This window comes from Phaethon lepturus, unplaced genomic scaffold (assembly GCF_000687285.1).
Source record: "Phaethon lepturus isolate BGI_N335 unplaced genomic scaffold, ASM68728v1 scaffold10870, whole genome shotgun sequence".
In the NCBI taxonomy this organism is placed as follows: Eukaryota; Metazoa; Chordata; class Aves; order Phaethontiformes; family Phaethontidae; genus Phaethon; species Phaethon lepturus.
Window position 1 is genome coordinate 114,025 of NW_010514047.1, and position 13,510 is coordinate 127,534.

At 38.3% G+C, this 13,510-nt stretch overlaps 1 protein-coding gene across 1 annotated transcript in view; it reads left to right on the top strand.

The window, feature by feature from the left end:
* The window catches only part of DOCK3 (dedicator of cytokinesis 3), a gene marked incomplete at both ends in the record, with an annotated part of 123,551 nt that extends 110,506 nt beyond the window's left edge, over positions 1–13,045 (top strand). Inside the window, 9 exons of the mRNA XM_010291889.1 lie at positions 771–875; positions 4,315–4,456; positions 5,782–5,948; positions 6,664–6,750; positions 7,209–7,388; positions 8,372–8,455; positions 9,739–9,855; positions 11,145–11,266; positions 12,850–13,045. Coding sequence (XP_010290191.1) covers positions 771–875; positions 4,315–4,456; positions 5,782–5,948; positions 6,664–6,750; positions 7,209–7,388; positions 8,372–8,455; positions 9,739–9,855; positions 11,145–11,266; positions 12,850–13,045 — 1,200 coding nt within the window. The remainder of the gene's footprint in view (positions 1–770; positions 876–4,314; positions 4,457–5,781; positions 5,949–6,663; positions 6,751–7,208; positions 7,389–8,371; positions 8,456–9,738; positions 9,856–11,144; positions 11,267–12,849) is intronic.
* Positions 13,046–13,510: the final 465 nt, after the last annotated feature.

A 13,510-nucleotide genomic window follows, 5' to 3' on the forward strand; every position in this document is an offset into this window, starting at 1 on the left:
TTCTCCTCTTTAGAAAGCTATCTTTTTGCCATAGTGAAAGTCCTGTGAGCCTTTCAGCTGAGATTCAGTTTGGCAAGGGGTCTTGAAATCCCACTCTTGGATATAAATGCTAACACAGTGCCGCAAAACTAGTAATTGGAACTACAGAGAAGTCCTCTTACTTTTTACAAACTCTTTTTTTCTTTCATGTTAAACCTATGCGTGCACAGAGCTGTAGAAGATACAACCTTGCTTCATGCTTTTTCATGCCTCAACTCAATTAAGGCAAACCCAATTGACTTGATACAATTTTACAGAGAGTGGTATAGATTTTGAGCTGTAGTAGAGACCAGGACACTGTAAGCCAGGCAACACAGATCTTAATCTCAGCTTTGCCTTTAATTCTACAATGCAAAGAAAATTGCATGCAAGACCTGCTTAATTTAAAGTGAGATACAATAGAAAAATGTTCATATGTCATCTCCAAAAATGTAAAATTTGTATGATGATACTATAGTCTGTTCCACCATGTAGACTTAACATTCAATAATAAATATTATTATAGTTAATGTATTAAATTTATTTTATATATTATTTAATATATATTTAATAATAAATATTGTTATTAAAATAGTAAATAAATTAATAATTTTATCTTTAAAAGTATTTTTGTCTTTTCCTAAAAAATTGTGGGGGCAAAAGAGTAATGTGGTATTTTAATGTGTCTTGAGATTCTTATATTTTATGTACAGCTTTAAGGATCTGACAGCAGTTATCTTTTTCCTCCGCAGAAAATGGAAGCTACCTATTATGATAATATCATGGAACAGCAGCGCTTAGAACCTGAGTTTTTCAGAGTTGGTTTTTATGGCCGGAAGTTCCCATTTTTCCTGCGGGTAAGCCAGAGTTACACAAAAGATGTCAAAGCGACCAGGCTCAGAGTAGCAGTGAAGGCTTTGTATTTTTGTTGTGGAGATACCATGTCTGCCATTCAGCTTATTTTTTTACACCGGCTTTCTGCCTGAACTGAAGGATGTGGTCCATTGGGAATGGTCTTGGGAACAGGGATGTGAAATTTGACTCATGCCTATGTGTATCTTTGACAATCTGCAGATGCAGCACAAATTGCCTCTATATTAAGCAAAATGCTGTATTGCAGCAATGTTGGGTCATTACTCAACTAATTTTCACCATCTCAAATTATCACGCTTTAAAAAGTTTCACATGACAGAATGATTCTAATATCAGCCTGATGACTCTCTTACGCTATCTACAAGCGAAAATTTCCTCTCTCTTCAACAAAAAGCCTAGCAGCTTCTCTGGACACATCCTCACTTTGAGCTTATTGTCTGCTGGTGTATACAGGATCAGCTGGGTCTGCAATCCACTTCAAAACTGAAATTATCTTCTTTTCCTAATGAGGAATCTAACTTAAAATGGGTATGTGTTCATATGATGTCTTGTTGCTAGTTCAGAGCAAGGAAGGAATGTAATCTGACAGCTGCTGTAAAAGCTGTCTGAAAATTGATGGTAGATGCCATCTAGCTTGACAGGACAAGCCAACTTGAAGCGTGCTTTCAAGGACTGAAGGTGCATGTTTTGTGTTCTCTTTAAAGAAATGGTTTGACAAGAGTTACACAGTAAGAAGCTACAAAAAGCCAAATTGTGTACCCTTTTGAAAATGGCACACTTGAATTTCCCTCTGATTACTAAGTATTTTATTTTTTTTAAACTAGGATTTAAACAGTGGTGTTTCATTACAGTCCTTTAATGGAAACATGGGGGGAAGTAAAGGCAAGCTGGCATTAATCAAGGTGAAAATACCAGTGGATAAAGGGTGGCTTCATGTTATTCAAAGGTGAAGTTGAACAGCGCCATAACGTAGCGGCCTGAATCAGTGTGCAGAATACATGTGCAGAGGAATCTCGGGAACGGACAAGTGCTGCGGTCTGAAGCAGTAGCTACCCTGTCATAAAGATCTCCAGAGAAAACTGCCAATTGCTTTTTTTATATCTAACAACAGATGTCTCAGAAAATGAATGACAACAAAGTCATTATAGCATATAAGTGTTCCTACATTTGAAGTAGTGTCGGTGAATCTAGTTTATCTTCTTATGTTATGGATCCTACAGTTTTATCTTGGATCCTGCATGGCCGATGTGTTTAACGCTGCGCGAGTTTCAGTGCACAGCACTTACTCTTTCTGAAACGGTGTAACAATATGGATACTTGGCTGGAGACATGAACAGTGAACATGAGCGTACATAATTGTAATCCTTGTTAATTCTGCAATTCTATTTGGTAGCAGTACTTCTGATAGCAGATTACTAATGTAGCAATCTCATTAAAAGTCATCCTCCTCCTTTCTCTCTCTAATGATCCATACAGCATACACATTGGGAAGCATAGACTAAGCCCATTAGCAATCACATCAACATGGATCACACTGTAAAGAGATTGGAAGCAGCTATTCTAGAGAAGAAAAAGATTTACATGGATTTAAAATTTTCAAATGGATACAGGAGTGATTTAAAGTGATCAAATAACTCCATGCCCTTTTCTCATTTGTTGCTGTATAGCTTAAGACAGAAAATAACCCCCGCTTTCTACATCTTTGATTTTGAAGACCCTTTGTCTAGAAAATTCATTGCTCATGTTTCTATGAATTCTGCATCTATTTCTAAGCCTTCCTACATAAGTAAATTAAAACTGTCCATGTCTTCCACCTACCAGAAGTTCAACTAAGGCCTGACAAGCCACGTTCTGAGATCTTGTGTTGGCATCTGTCTGAAAGGTCTATTAAACGTGGCTTTGAGGTGTTTTCAGGGCAGTATTTTTAGAATCGCAGTAACTTTATTTATAGGCTTACAGTTTCTGGATTGCTGCAATCAAAAGCTAAAATAGAGAATGCAGCAAGTGGCGTGAAGACATTTACCTTCATAAATGGACTCGCTCCAAATTTAGTGATAGCTGCAAAGTTTGGGCATTACAGACTGAACTGTCCAGATTCATCATGCGGTTTTTCTCTCAGTTCATTGGTTGCTGTGACTGATGCATACAAAGTGACATATGTCACAGCTGGAACATGAGATCTGTTCCATGAAGTTGAAATGCAAAGCCAAAGATAACAGCACTCCCTGGCCATGTTTTACCGTTGGGTTTTGCTGCTTTCTCTTTGATTTTGCTACAAGATCCAGAACTGCTCAACCAGAACCCTTTTCCAGAGCAATTAACAAAACATTATTAATTAATTAACATTTAACATTAACAAATCAACAAAACTGCAGCTTCTAAAGGAAAGAAATAGAAAGGGGGGGGACTGTTCTTGTTTGCTGGGATTGTTTCTTTGTTTTATGAAGGTGAAAAATCTCCCAGTACTTCTAGTTATTGTTACATGTATGGAGAGTTAAAACTACCAGAATTAGAGAATTTTCCTGCTTTGATTGGTCTTGCCTCAGGAGACATTAACACACATCAAAATTGCGTTTTGTGGTAATAGGGTTAAGACACCGGAATACAATCGTTACGACAGTGAGGACTTTAGAAATCCTGTATCTTGCTATTAAACATTTGAGATGGCTCAAAAAGCATACAAGAACTTTGCACAAGGGGTTTAATGCCTCGAGTCATATCTAAATGCAAGCTTTCCATTACTAGCAAAAACAAAATTTTCTGTGGAGGAAAATGCTTTTAGGGCTGAAGGGGAATTTGCAAAGTGGCCACTGAGAATTCTTGGTAAGGCTTTTCCATATTATTTACACTATAGACAGGGGAGCTCCTCAGGTTGTTCAAGATGATCAGAGGTGGATTGTATGGCTATGACAATACAGCGATGATCAAACAATGATTTTCGTGAAGAGTTTGTTACAACTTCTCTCTAAGGATAACTGTTAAATTGATAAACATGTATCTCTGTTCTATGAAATCCTCAGGACTTTTATCCATCTGGTGTAAATTGTGTTTGACAGCAGCTTTCCCAGTGTAGAACAGCCGAGCTGGTGACTTAGTCTTAAGTTCTGGTTGATACATTTCAGTATAGTCCAATTTTCAGTTGTCTGAAAAGCAAATAAGAAAAGACAGTAGGACTGAAAGCTGTATGGATCAGAAGCATCTTTCTGTTGAAAGATCACTGGAATGGTCTACTTATCACTTCTTGATGAACCACATTGAAAAGAAAAAGGAAGGAATAAACTATATCAGCTCTGTTAAATGCACATTTTACCCTCACATTAGCATATTGACATTGTCATTTATCTTTGGTTTTGAAGCAGTAAAATTTAAAGGCGACAGAATTTAACTTTTCAGGAGACTAATTTATGCTTGTCCTTCTTACAGAACAAAGAGTATGTATGTCGGGGCCATGACTACGAGAGGCTGGAAGCCTTCCAGCAGAGGATGCTAAGCGAGTTCCCACAAGCCATTGCAATGCAGCATCCAAACCACCCAGATGACTCTATATTGCAGTGCGATGCCCAGTGTATCCTTCAGTGAAAGGGCAAACTATGATTAGAAGAACTGTAGCAGAGACAGAGGAGGAAGGTACTGAAAAGGTCATCAAGTTGGATACCTCGGTTCCCAAGTGTCTTAGGTAGAGCTGGATCTGGACAAAACCATACACCTGTCTACACAGACATTAACTGGTTCATTGCTTTATGTGTTGTTGGAGGGAACTGTCACTTTTTATTCAGAGAGTAATGCAGGTCATATTCAATGTGTAAAGGAAATAGCTTTGCTTCGTCACATCCATGTTCTAGTCTTTACCAACAGCATTGCCATAATGCATGTTTAGTGTCATTAAAAGTATTCCTAATACATTCTCTTGGAGAACATTTTTTTTTGTTTTTTGGGAACAGATATGAATTCCAAAGTGTTATTTTCCATTCTGCTTATTTTTTACATCAGTAGTATTATTTTTTTGCAGTCTCCCTTTCTTTTAAACTGCTGAATTCATTTATACCTAAGGCTTTGATCTGATTCTTCTTGTCGCTAATCTGTACTGTGATTTGATGCAACCAATACGATGCTATATACATTTACGGACTGAACCACGTAACATTTAACGGAGAGACTTCTGGAGATTAAATTTAGTCATGAGAACACTACTGTTTGGCTTGTGTGACAACAGCAAGAATACTGCATAGGACTTAAACTGTAACAACATTCTCAGCAAGTGCAATCTCTTGAAATAGGTTGGTGTTTCCCACTTGTCTTCCATAATACATGCTTTTCACTCTTTGCTATATAGCACTGATACTTTCATAGACAGAGGGGTTGTTTGTATGTGTATTTTGGTTGGATTGTTTATGCTTGCAGTGATCTTGTCTGCAATACTGAGGTTAAACCAGTTTAGTTAAACTGGATTGTAAATTGATGAAATTAGGACAACTTTGGTTTGTAGACAGAGCTGAAGTATCTAAGGGGAAATTTATCAAAGGGAAATATTAGATATTTGGGTACCTAAAGATACCGAGATCTACTAAAGTGCCTGCACAAATGAGGCACCTAGCTCTAAGTAAAACTCATAGGAACTGGGTATTTTTCCTGCTGTAGATACTTCAGCTGTCTTATTTGCATGTCTTACTCTCTGCATTCTCAAGTATCTTCCTCTCTAGTTAATCTGGCTATGAGGTACTATAACTCTGTAGAGTCTCCTAGTAAGTCTCTTGTTTCACTTGTAAAAGAGTAGTATTGGAAAACAGAGAGGAGTGTGACTTTCTGAATTCACCATCCCGTTTCTTTCCACAGCAGAGATAGCTTTACTGTTTGATATCCCATGGCTTTCTTTGACTACGTAATTTACAGATTTACAGATTTATGCAGTGACTCCCATCCCAGACAATATAGATGTGCTGCAAATGGACCGTGTCCCTGATCGCATAAAGAGCTTTTACAGAGTCAACAACATCCGGAAATTCCGCTATGACAGGCCTTTCCACAAAGGCCCAAAAGACAAGGAGAATGAATTTAAGGTAGAAGTAGTGAATAAGCAGTATTTAAGCGTTAATCTCTTCAAGGCGAATACTGTCGGTGAATATTATTTTATGCTGATATAGCCTTTCAAGTAATCCTGATTTGATGGCCAAAGATACTGTAGTAACTCAAATAACAAGTAGCTGTTGCGATCAGTGGTTACACACCTGACCTGATGAAAGCATTGTCCAGTTTAAAGGTGAGTTATTTTAGTGCCAAGAGACATGCATTTGGAAGCAAGGATGTGTTTTTTTGTTCGGCTGGAATTTTTTTTTACCGCCATATACATCCACAGTGTCTTGGTTCCCATGACAGAATTGGTGGTCAGCCTTTAAAAACTAATAGAAATGTTCAATGTGCTGCTTTAGGGCATACTGAACTCTGGTTTTGTTGCCAAGAGAGATGCATTTGGAAGCAAGGATGTGGTTTTTTGTTCGGCTGGAATTTTTTTTTTACCGCCATATACATCCACAGTGTCTTGGTTCCCATGACAGAATTGGTGGTCAGCCTTTAAAAACTAATAGAAATGTTCAATGTGCTGCTTTAGGGCATACTGAACTCTGGTTTTGTTGTTCAAGTGACTTTCAGCATGACATTCTGCAAAGTAAGTTAATGCTCGGGAGGTTAAGAGACTCTTTTCTTAAGACCTGTAGTAAGAATACAGATGTGATTGTGATTCACTGTGTACCTCACATCCTCCATTACTCTTTGCAGAGCTTGTGGATTGAACGTACCACTCTGACCTTGACTCACAGTTTGCCTGGGATCTCTCGTTGGTTTGAAGTGGAGAGAAGAGAACTGGTAACATTCACAGCTCCTGTAATTGGGGTTTGAAATGATAAGTTACTGAGGACATGGGATTGGCAACTTAAAACTGCTTTGGCTGAAATGATGAAGTTTCAAATGAAGAAGTTTACCAATAATTATGTATGTCCTTTTTCCACCGCTTAGTCTAAATAATTTCTGACTATAACCAGGGGAATTATGTGAGGGAACATGACAGTATAATGGAGACAGTGCCAAAAAGATGGAATAATTGCGTTGTTGCTATGTCTTCAGTATACAGAAAGAAGTTATTGCAACTCAGTGACCTGAAATATAGCATTGTTAACAATAAAGTTTGTTAATGTAGCTGGTTTTCTACAAAACAGTAAAAACTAAGATCACTGAACAATTCTAGAGTATCGTTTCATTACAAAGAAGATGATAAATCTCAGTGAAGTGTCCATGGAATGAAAGTATGTTTTATTGCCTTTGAGGTTGAAGTCAGTCCTTTGGAAAATGCCATTCAAGTGGTTGAGAACAAAAACCAGGAGCTGCGGACACTGATAAGCCAGTACCAGCATAAACAAATGCATGGTAACATTAATCTTCTCAGCATGTGTCTGAATGGAGTGATTGATGCAGCTGTTAATGGGGGAATTGCACGATACCAGGAGGTAAGCCAAGCTCTGCTTCTGAAGTTAGTACCATCTTTGTTCAATTTTATTCCCATTGCTGTTTCAAAGAGAGTATGACTTAATAAGATAAGGCATTTTCATGCACAGTATCTAAATATGAGGTTAAAACCCCTGCTTATTCTGCATCAATGCTTGCATAGCCACATGTCAACAGGAAGATGCAAAGGTGGAGCTGGGATATTACCTGGGATAGGTACGGTTGACAGTGGGGGTTCTCAAGAATGAAACTGGTCTTACCTGCAAATCCTGACTTGACAGGTAAAAGAGTGAATCAGATTTTTTTTTTTTTATACTGCTTATATTATAAATCCATTTTGCAGTAGAGGCAATGGGACTCATAGTAATTGAGACTGATTGGGCCTGTAATCATGAAAAGCTGCTAATTCATGCTACTCAACCATTATCTTTGCTAGCCTAATTTCAGACTCGCTGTAATCCTAAAATGATCGTATATGCAGTATGTTATCTGGCATAATCTTTGGCAAGCTGTTATTTAAACTCTGCATTGGAAAAGGTAAGCCTAGGGTGAAATACTGAAAAATGGCAGCAGCGGTACAGGGGTGTGGGACATGTCTTCCCTACAGAGCCATGAAGAGAATGCTCTTCATGCCTTACATTAGTTACTATTTTACTCACTTGATTCCTTTAACTGTAGGCAGTTATGTGAAGGAAACGATGTAAAATTCAAATAACTGGATGATACAAGGCTTAGTGGTATTGCTCATCACTATCACATGGGGAAACTTGGTCAGATTCATGATTCAATGGAATCATCAAGGTTGCTAAAACTGTACTGTAGCTTCACCTGGATCCCAGAGTGCTAAAAGCAATAAAATTGAGCTGCTCTTGTTAGCTTAGTATGTTTAGTTTTCCTAAGATTTTTGGACCTTTTCCTCTCATCCTTTGACATCAGGTTACAATGAAATATCCTCCAGTAAGCAGGCCTTTCTGTATTTCTACAGGCCTTTTTTGATAAAGATTATATCACAAAGCATCCTGGAGACGCAGAGAAGATCACACAGCTCAAGGAACTCATGCAGGAACAGGTACTGGTTTTCAGATGCAAAAGTACATTGCTGCAGTGTCTGGATTCATCAACAGTCAGTCTAAATATATCTGATCCAACTGACTCAGAAGCAAAGAGTTTTTGTACAGGAGATCTAAAGTACGTTTAAACAAAAAAAGAGGGGGGAGATGGCCAAGGAGTTTATGAACAAGCCATTCACCTTACGGGATGTGAGGTGTAGGTCAGCTAAAAGTGCATTAATTTTCTTGTCTCCATTTATTATCCAATAGACATCTTGCCATGTTTCAAGCCTGCCGTTCATTTTTGGCATTTGGAATTATGTCCTCCCAGTAAATTTCAAAGATCACAGTCAGGAGAGGCCAGATCAGGCTTGAGATTTAACTGGCAGAGCTGCATAGGAAAACTTAATGCCTGTTTATATTATCTGCAGTTTTATTTTTCCTTAGTGTCTCTGTAAAACATCTTGGTAGATAAAGCTGGCTGGATGCTTTGATGGGAGTGAAATCAGAAAATCGCATCCCTCTTAACCGAAAGTTTGGCAAGATACACCCCATGAAACAATGTGTCCAAGTCTGACTAGAGCTACTGGGCCTGTTTCTTCAACCAATCACTTAGCAGCCTTTCAGATTTCCCATCTGTAAAATAAAGATAATGCTTATCTCCCTTCAACCCTCAAGAGGATGTCTGAAGATTAATTAGTTATTGTTTGTACAGATTTTGGATCATGTTGGGAATTATATATATCTTAGGCCTGCTATCATTACTATTTTCTTTCATCTGAGAGCCTATATAATCTCATTCAATCACTAATATTATGTTTGACCTTTGAAAAAGGGACCTTTAAAAATAAATAATGACCAACAGAACGAGTGACTATGCATGCCACACTGTCACTGTTCAGCTCAATTACCAGAAACTCCTTTTAGAAATCTCTGTTGGCAACACTGACCCCTTCTCTGACACTGGGTGGAAGGAGTTTTCTTTGTCACAATGAATTATCTGTATGAGGACATAATGCTGTTCACTCTGGAGAGAGAATCAATCTGCTAATTTTTTACAGTTATCGCTTAACAAAAGTAATCCAACATGACATAAATGTACTTGTCTCACACTTAAAGTGCTTGCTGAAGTATCATAAACTTGCCAGGTCTCCTAGGCTTGCTTAATTATCAGCAGTGTTGTAAATGAACAGTGGCACATTTTACAGTACTTGCACAGTGACAGAACTGCAGAACAGGCTTCTATTCTACCTCTTAGACACGGTTTATTTGGGGTTTTGATGTTATGTTTTCTTTTGAACAGGTACATGTCTTGGGAGTTGGTCTGGCAGTCCATGAGAAATTTGTACACCCGGAAATGCGTCCCCTGCATAAGAAACTGATTGACCAGTTCCAGATGATGCGATCCAGTCTGTACCATGTACGCTGACAGTCATTTTTTCCATGTTGAATCATTTAGAGTTGCAATTAAATTTCTGTGAGTTGCAATAAGGTTCGCAAAAGAACTGGGCTGATACAGCATTGATTGAACCTACTGGATTGCCAAATTATCAAAAGAATTCTTGATTTTTGTGCAGGAAGGAAGTCCTAGTAAGTCTGTTAACTTAGCCTTTAATTTGAACTAGAATTTTTAATATTTGTATGTTCTTTCTTGCATTGCAAAACAATTGTAAAGATTAATTTTCAGTTACTTACTTAGCAGAAAACCATGTAAAATGGAAGAAGAAAGATTAATAGAAGGCATTAGATGTTGAGGTCTTCAAAAGAACTGCCGTAATTTGGAGTAGCGTGACACGGATTAGGCCTTCCAGAAGTGTTTTTATATAGGCAGTGACAGAAATTTCTGTTGGTTACTTCAGGCATCCAGCCATGGTGATCAGAACATGCAGTATTATGGGTCTATAGTTCCTATATAGTTAACGGAACTGCCCCCGGAGCATGGTTCACGCCACCTGTTATATACCGGAAGTACAAATACCATCCTCTAGGAATTACACCTTTCCTTCTATGTGTGCTCTGCTGTGTATTAGTATTCCATGACAACTATACTTGAGACGTCTTTGCCAGGTGTGTCTCAGAAATTTGCTGTGCATTCTCCTCTTCCTGGTATAGTGAAATCTTTATGGATACTTGACACTATCTTGAACATTATCACAACCAAACTAAAGGATATCTTTCTATAATGTAAAAATATTATTTGAAATGTATGCATTAGCACTTACTTTCCAACTGGAGTATGTATTTTCTAAGGTATGTTCTAACTTGAAGGCTTTTTCCTCCATTCTCAGTAGTGAACACTATGCAAGGATGGCCAGAAGTAACAGCACCAGATTCTTAAAATATGGCCTTTCTTTTTCAAAGCAGATGAGATCTGTACAGGTTGCAGTTGCCAGTTTGAGTTCACTACCTTTCTTGAGACTTTGGACAAGATCTGTATTTTTGAGTCTGCATTTCTTTTTTGAAAAAAAACGTAGGTGGCTGTAATTTGGGCCACGCTGTGCCTCTCTTTTTCCTCCCAAATTCCTGAAATGGTGGCTAGAAAGGGTCATTGGAAATAAACAAGAGAATAGGTTTGTAAAGCACTGAAGCTCTTTATTCTGCGGAAATGCAGGATAACTGTAGAGAACATGGAAACAGGTCAGGATTTTCCTGAGAAGAAAACTTGTAATTTTCCATGACAGACTTAACTAAAGTATGTTTCCTTTGCAGGAGTTACCTGGTTTGGATAAGCTGAGTCCGGCCTGTTCTGGCTCTAGCACACCACGCAGCAATGTTCTGGTTTCCCATGGACCTATGAGCCCAGAGAGCATAAAGCTGGTGCATCGACACAGGTACCCTGTTTTTTTTCTACTGAAATATGTAGGATCTCTGCACACTGTTGCATTAAGATTCAAGGATCTCAGAAGTGGTTAACAGTACTGCAGGAGGAGCAGGATGAGTTCTGGCAGAAGTGTCTTTTGTCTTCATTCAGTGCTAATTATTAAAGTTTGATTGAGGACTGGAATCAAAAAGTTGAGAAATCCCATTTGCAGTAAATGCTAAACACCTCCAGGTGTTACTCCATCACTTTACTATAGAGGCAGAAACACCGATCTGCCACTCAGATCTCCAGATTCAATCTGACTTTGGAGGTTTCAACTTCTAATTCTGTTATGCAAATAGCAAAGAAATGGGTCCTTATATAGCATAAAAGGAAAGTTTTATTGGTTGTTTTAGAACCCAACTTGGTATGTACCCATTTTTAAGGATCATAAATGTTCACATCATTGTTTTTTATAATTCTGATCAAGTCAGAACCCAAATATAAGAAAGGCTGCCAGAGTGTTTTGGTAAGAATACCAAAAAAAGGCTCAGCCTTCACAGAAACATCTGAAAATGTGGATGCTTATTCAAACTGAATACCCATCTATAAAAACTGAGATAATGACTGAGAATAAAAATTAGGATTTTCAGGGCAAAACAGTGATTTTGTATCCAGCCAAAATTACTTATTTGAAAATGTTCATATCCATGCCAGTATGAAAACAGTGACCGGAATGTCACTGAAGTTATGAAATTTTAATAGTTCTTCTGTGTTTGTTTCTCTTGGTGGGTCCACATAGCTTAGCTGTTTTTAAAGCCTAGCATAAAGAGCTGTGGAAACTTGGTCTTTAGTACATAAATCCAGGATGGTGACATTCTTTTTACTACTAAAATTGAGTAGCTCTTATACTGCTTTAGTGACTTTGTAGTTGACAATTGCTGTCTGGGTGATAAATTTTTTTTTTCCTCAAAATTCCTCACTCAAGAAGAACTTTTTAGTTCTTAGGGCAAACTAGGGAGACTCTGTAGTGTACAAAATATGTATTTGTGTGTGTGATTCAGAGTGACAACAAAAAAGATTAATTTCATGAGTGAGATCAGCCCCTGCACACCAGCCCAGCTGTATTAGTTTACTGTCAGTTGCAAAGTTGCTTCAGCTGTACTGCTGAGGTCAACAGATACAGTAAGGAAAACTACTTTGACCTCTATGTCTGGTGCTTGGCTTCCTTGGAATGTTTTTTTTAAGCTGCTCCTACTTACTGTACTTCAGCATTAAAAATGAGAATGCTTTCAGAATGTTCTGTTATAAACAAAATAAATATGTACCCAGCATCATGATCTTAACCTGGCTTTGCATTCTGAAGTTCTACATCCGACATAGTATGTTGTCTTACATGTAGCCATATTGTCATTTCTTTCATATTTACTCACATTTATGGACTTGTTTAAGCTTGTTCAGCCTGATTTTTCAAAAGTGTTCGACATCTAGAGGTGACCTAAAGCAGTAGGTAACTGCAGGTACTTACTAGCTTGGAAAAAATCAGGATTCACAAATTAAAACACAGGTTCAAAAAATAATGATGCCCTTGTTCTGTCTTTGTTTTTATTCCAGCCCACTGAACTTGCTTGGTTCAGTCCGACACTCATCATCCTCTCTGTCATCCCACACCTCCAGCGAAACGGGAAACCTGGTTATCCTAACAGACAGTTCTGTCGGGGAGACCGCTGAGGATATGTACCACATGCAGGTACAGCTCCAGCACAGCCAGGAGCGGTTGTTAGAAACGGCACTGAACATGCTCTGGAGGGTTATGCTTAGGAAGAGTACACCTTACCTGTACACACGCTTGCATCTGTCCTATGGTGTTTTTCTCAAAGAACTGAATAGCTAGAACCTAACGTTGTTCAAGAAAGATGACAGAGTAATTCAGCTAGGTTTACTCTGGGAAGAAATTTTCTGTGTTTGTACAGTGAAAGTTGCTACTGTGGTCAAAGATCTCACTGTTGCTTTCAGAAGGTGAGATTTTAGTCGGCATGTTATTCATCTGATAAGATCTCGCTGTTGCTTTCAGAATGTGAGATTTTAGTCGGCATGTTATTCATCTGACCTGTTCAACATAGGCAGTTGCTCTTGGTTTGCGGGAGGGTGAAAGAAGTCCCACAGTCCTGAGTGCAGATTAATAGTGGCCTGCACACCTGTTCAACATAGGCAGTTGCTCTTGGTTTGCGGGAGGATGAAAGAAGTCCTGAGTGCAGATTAATAGTGGCCTGCA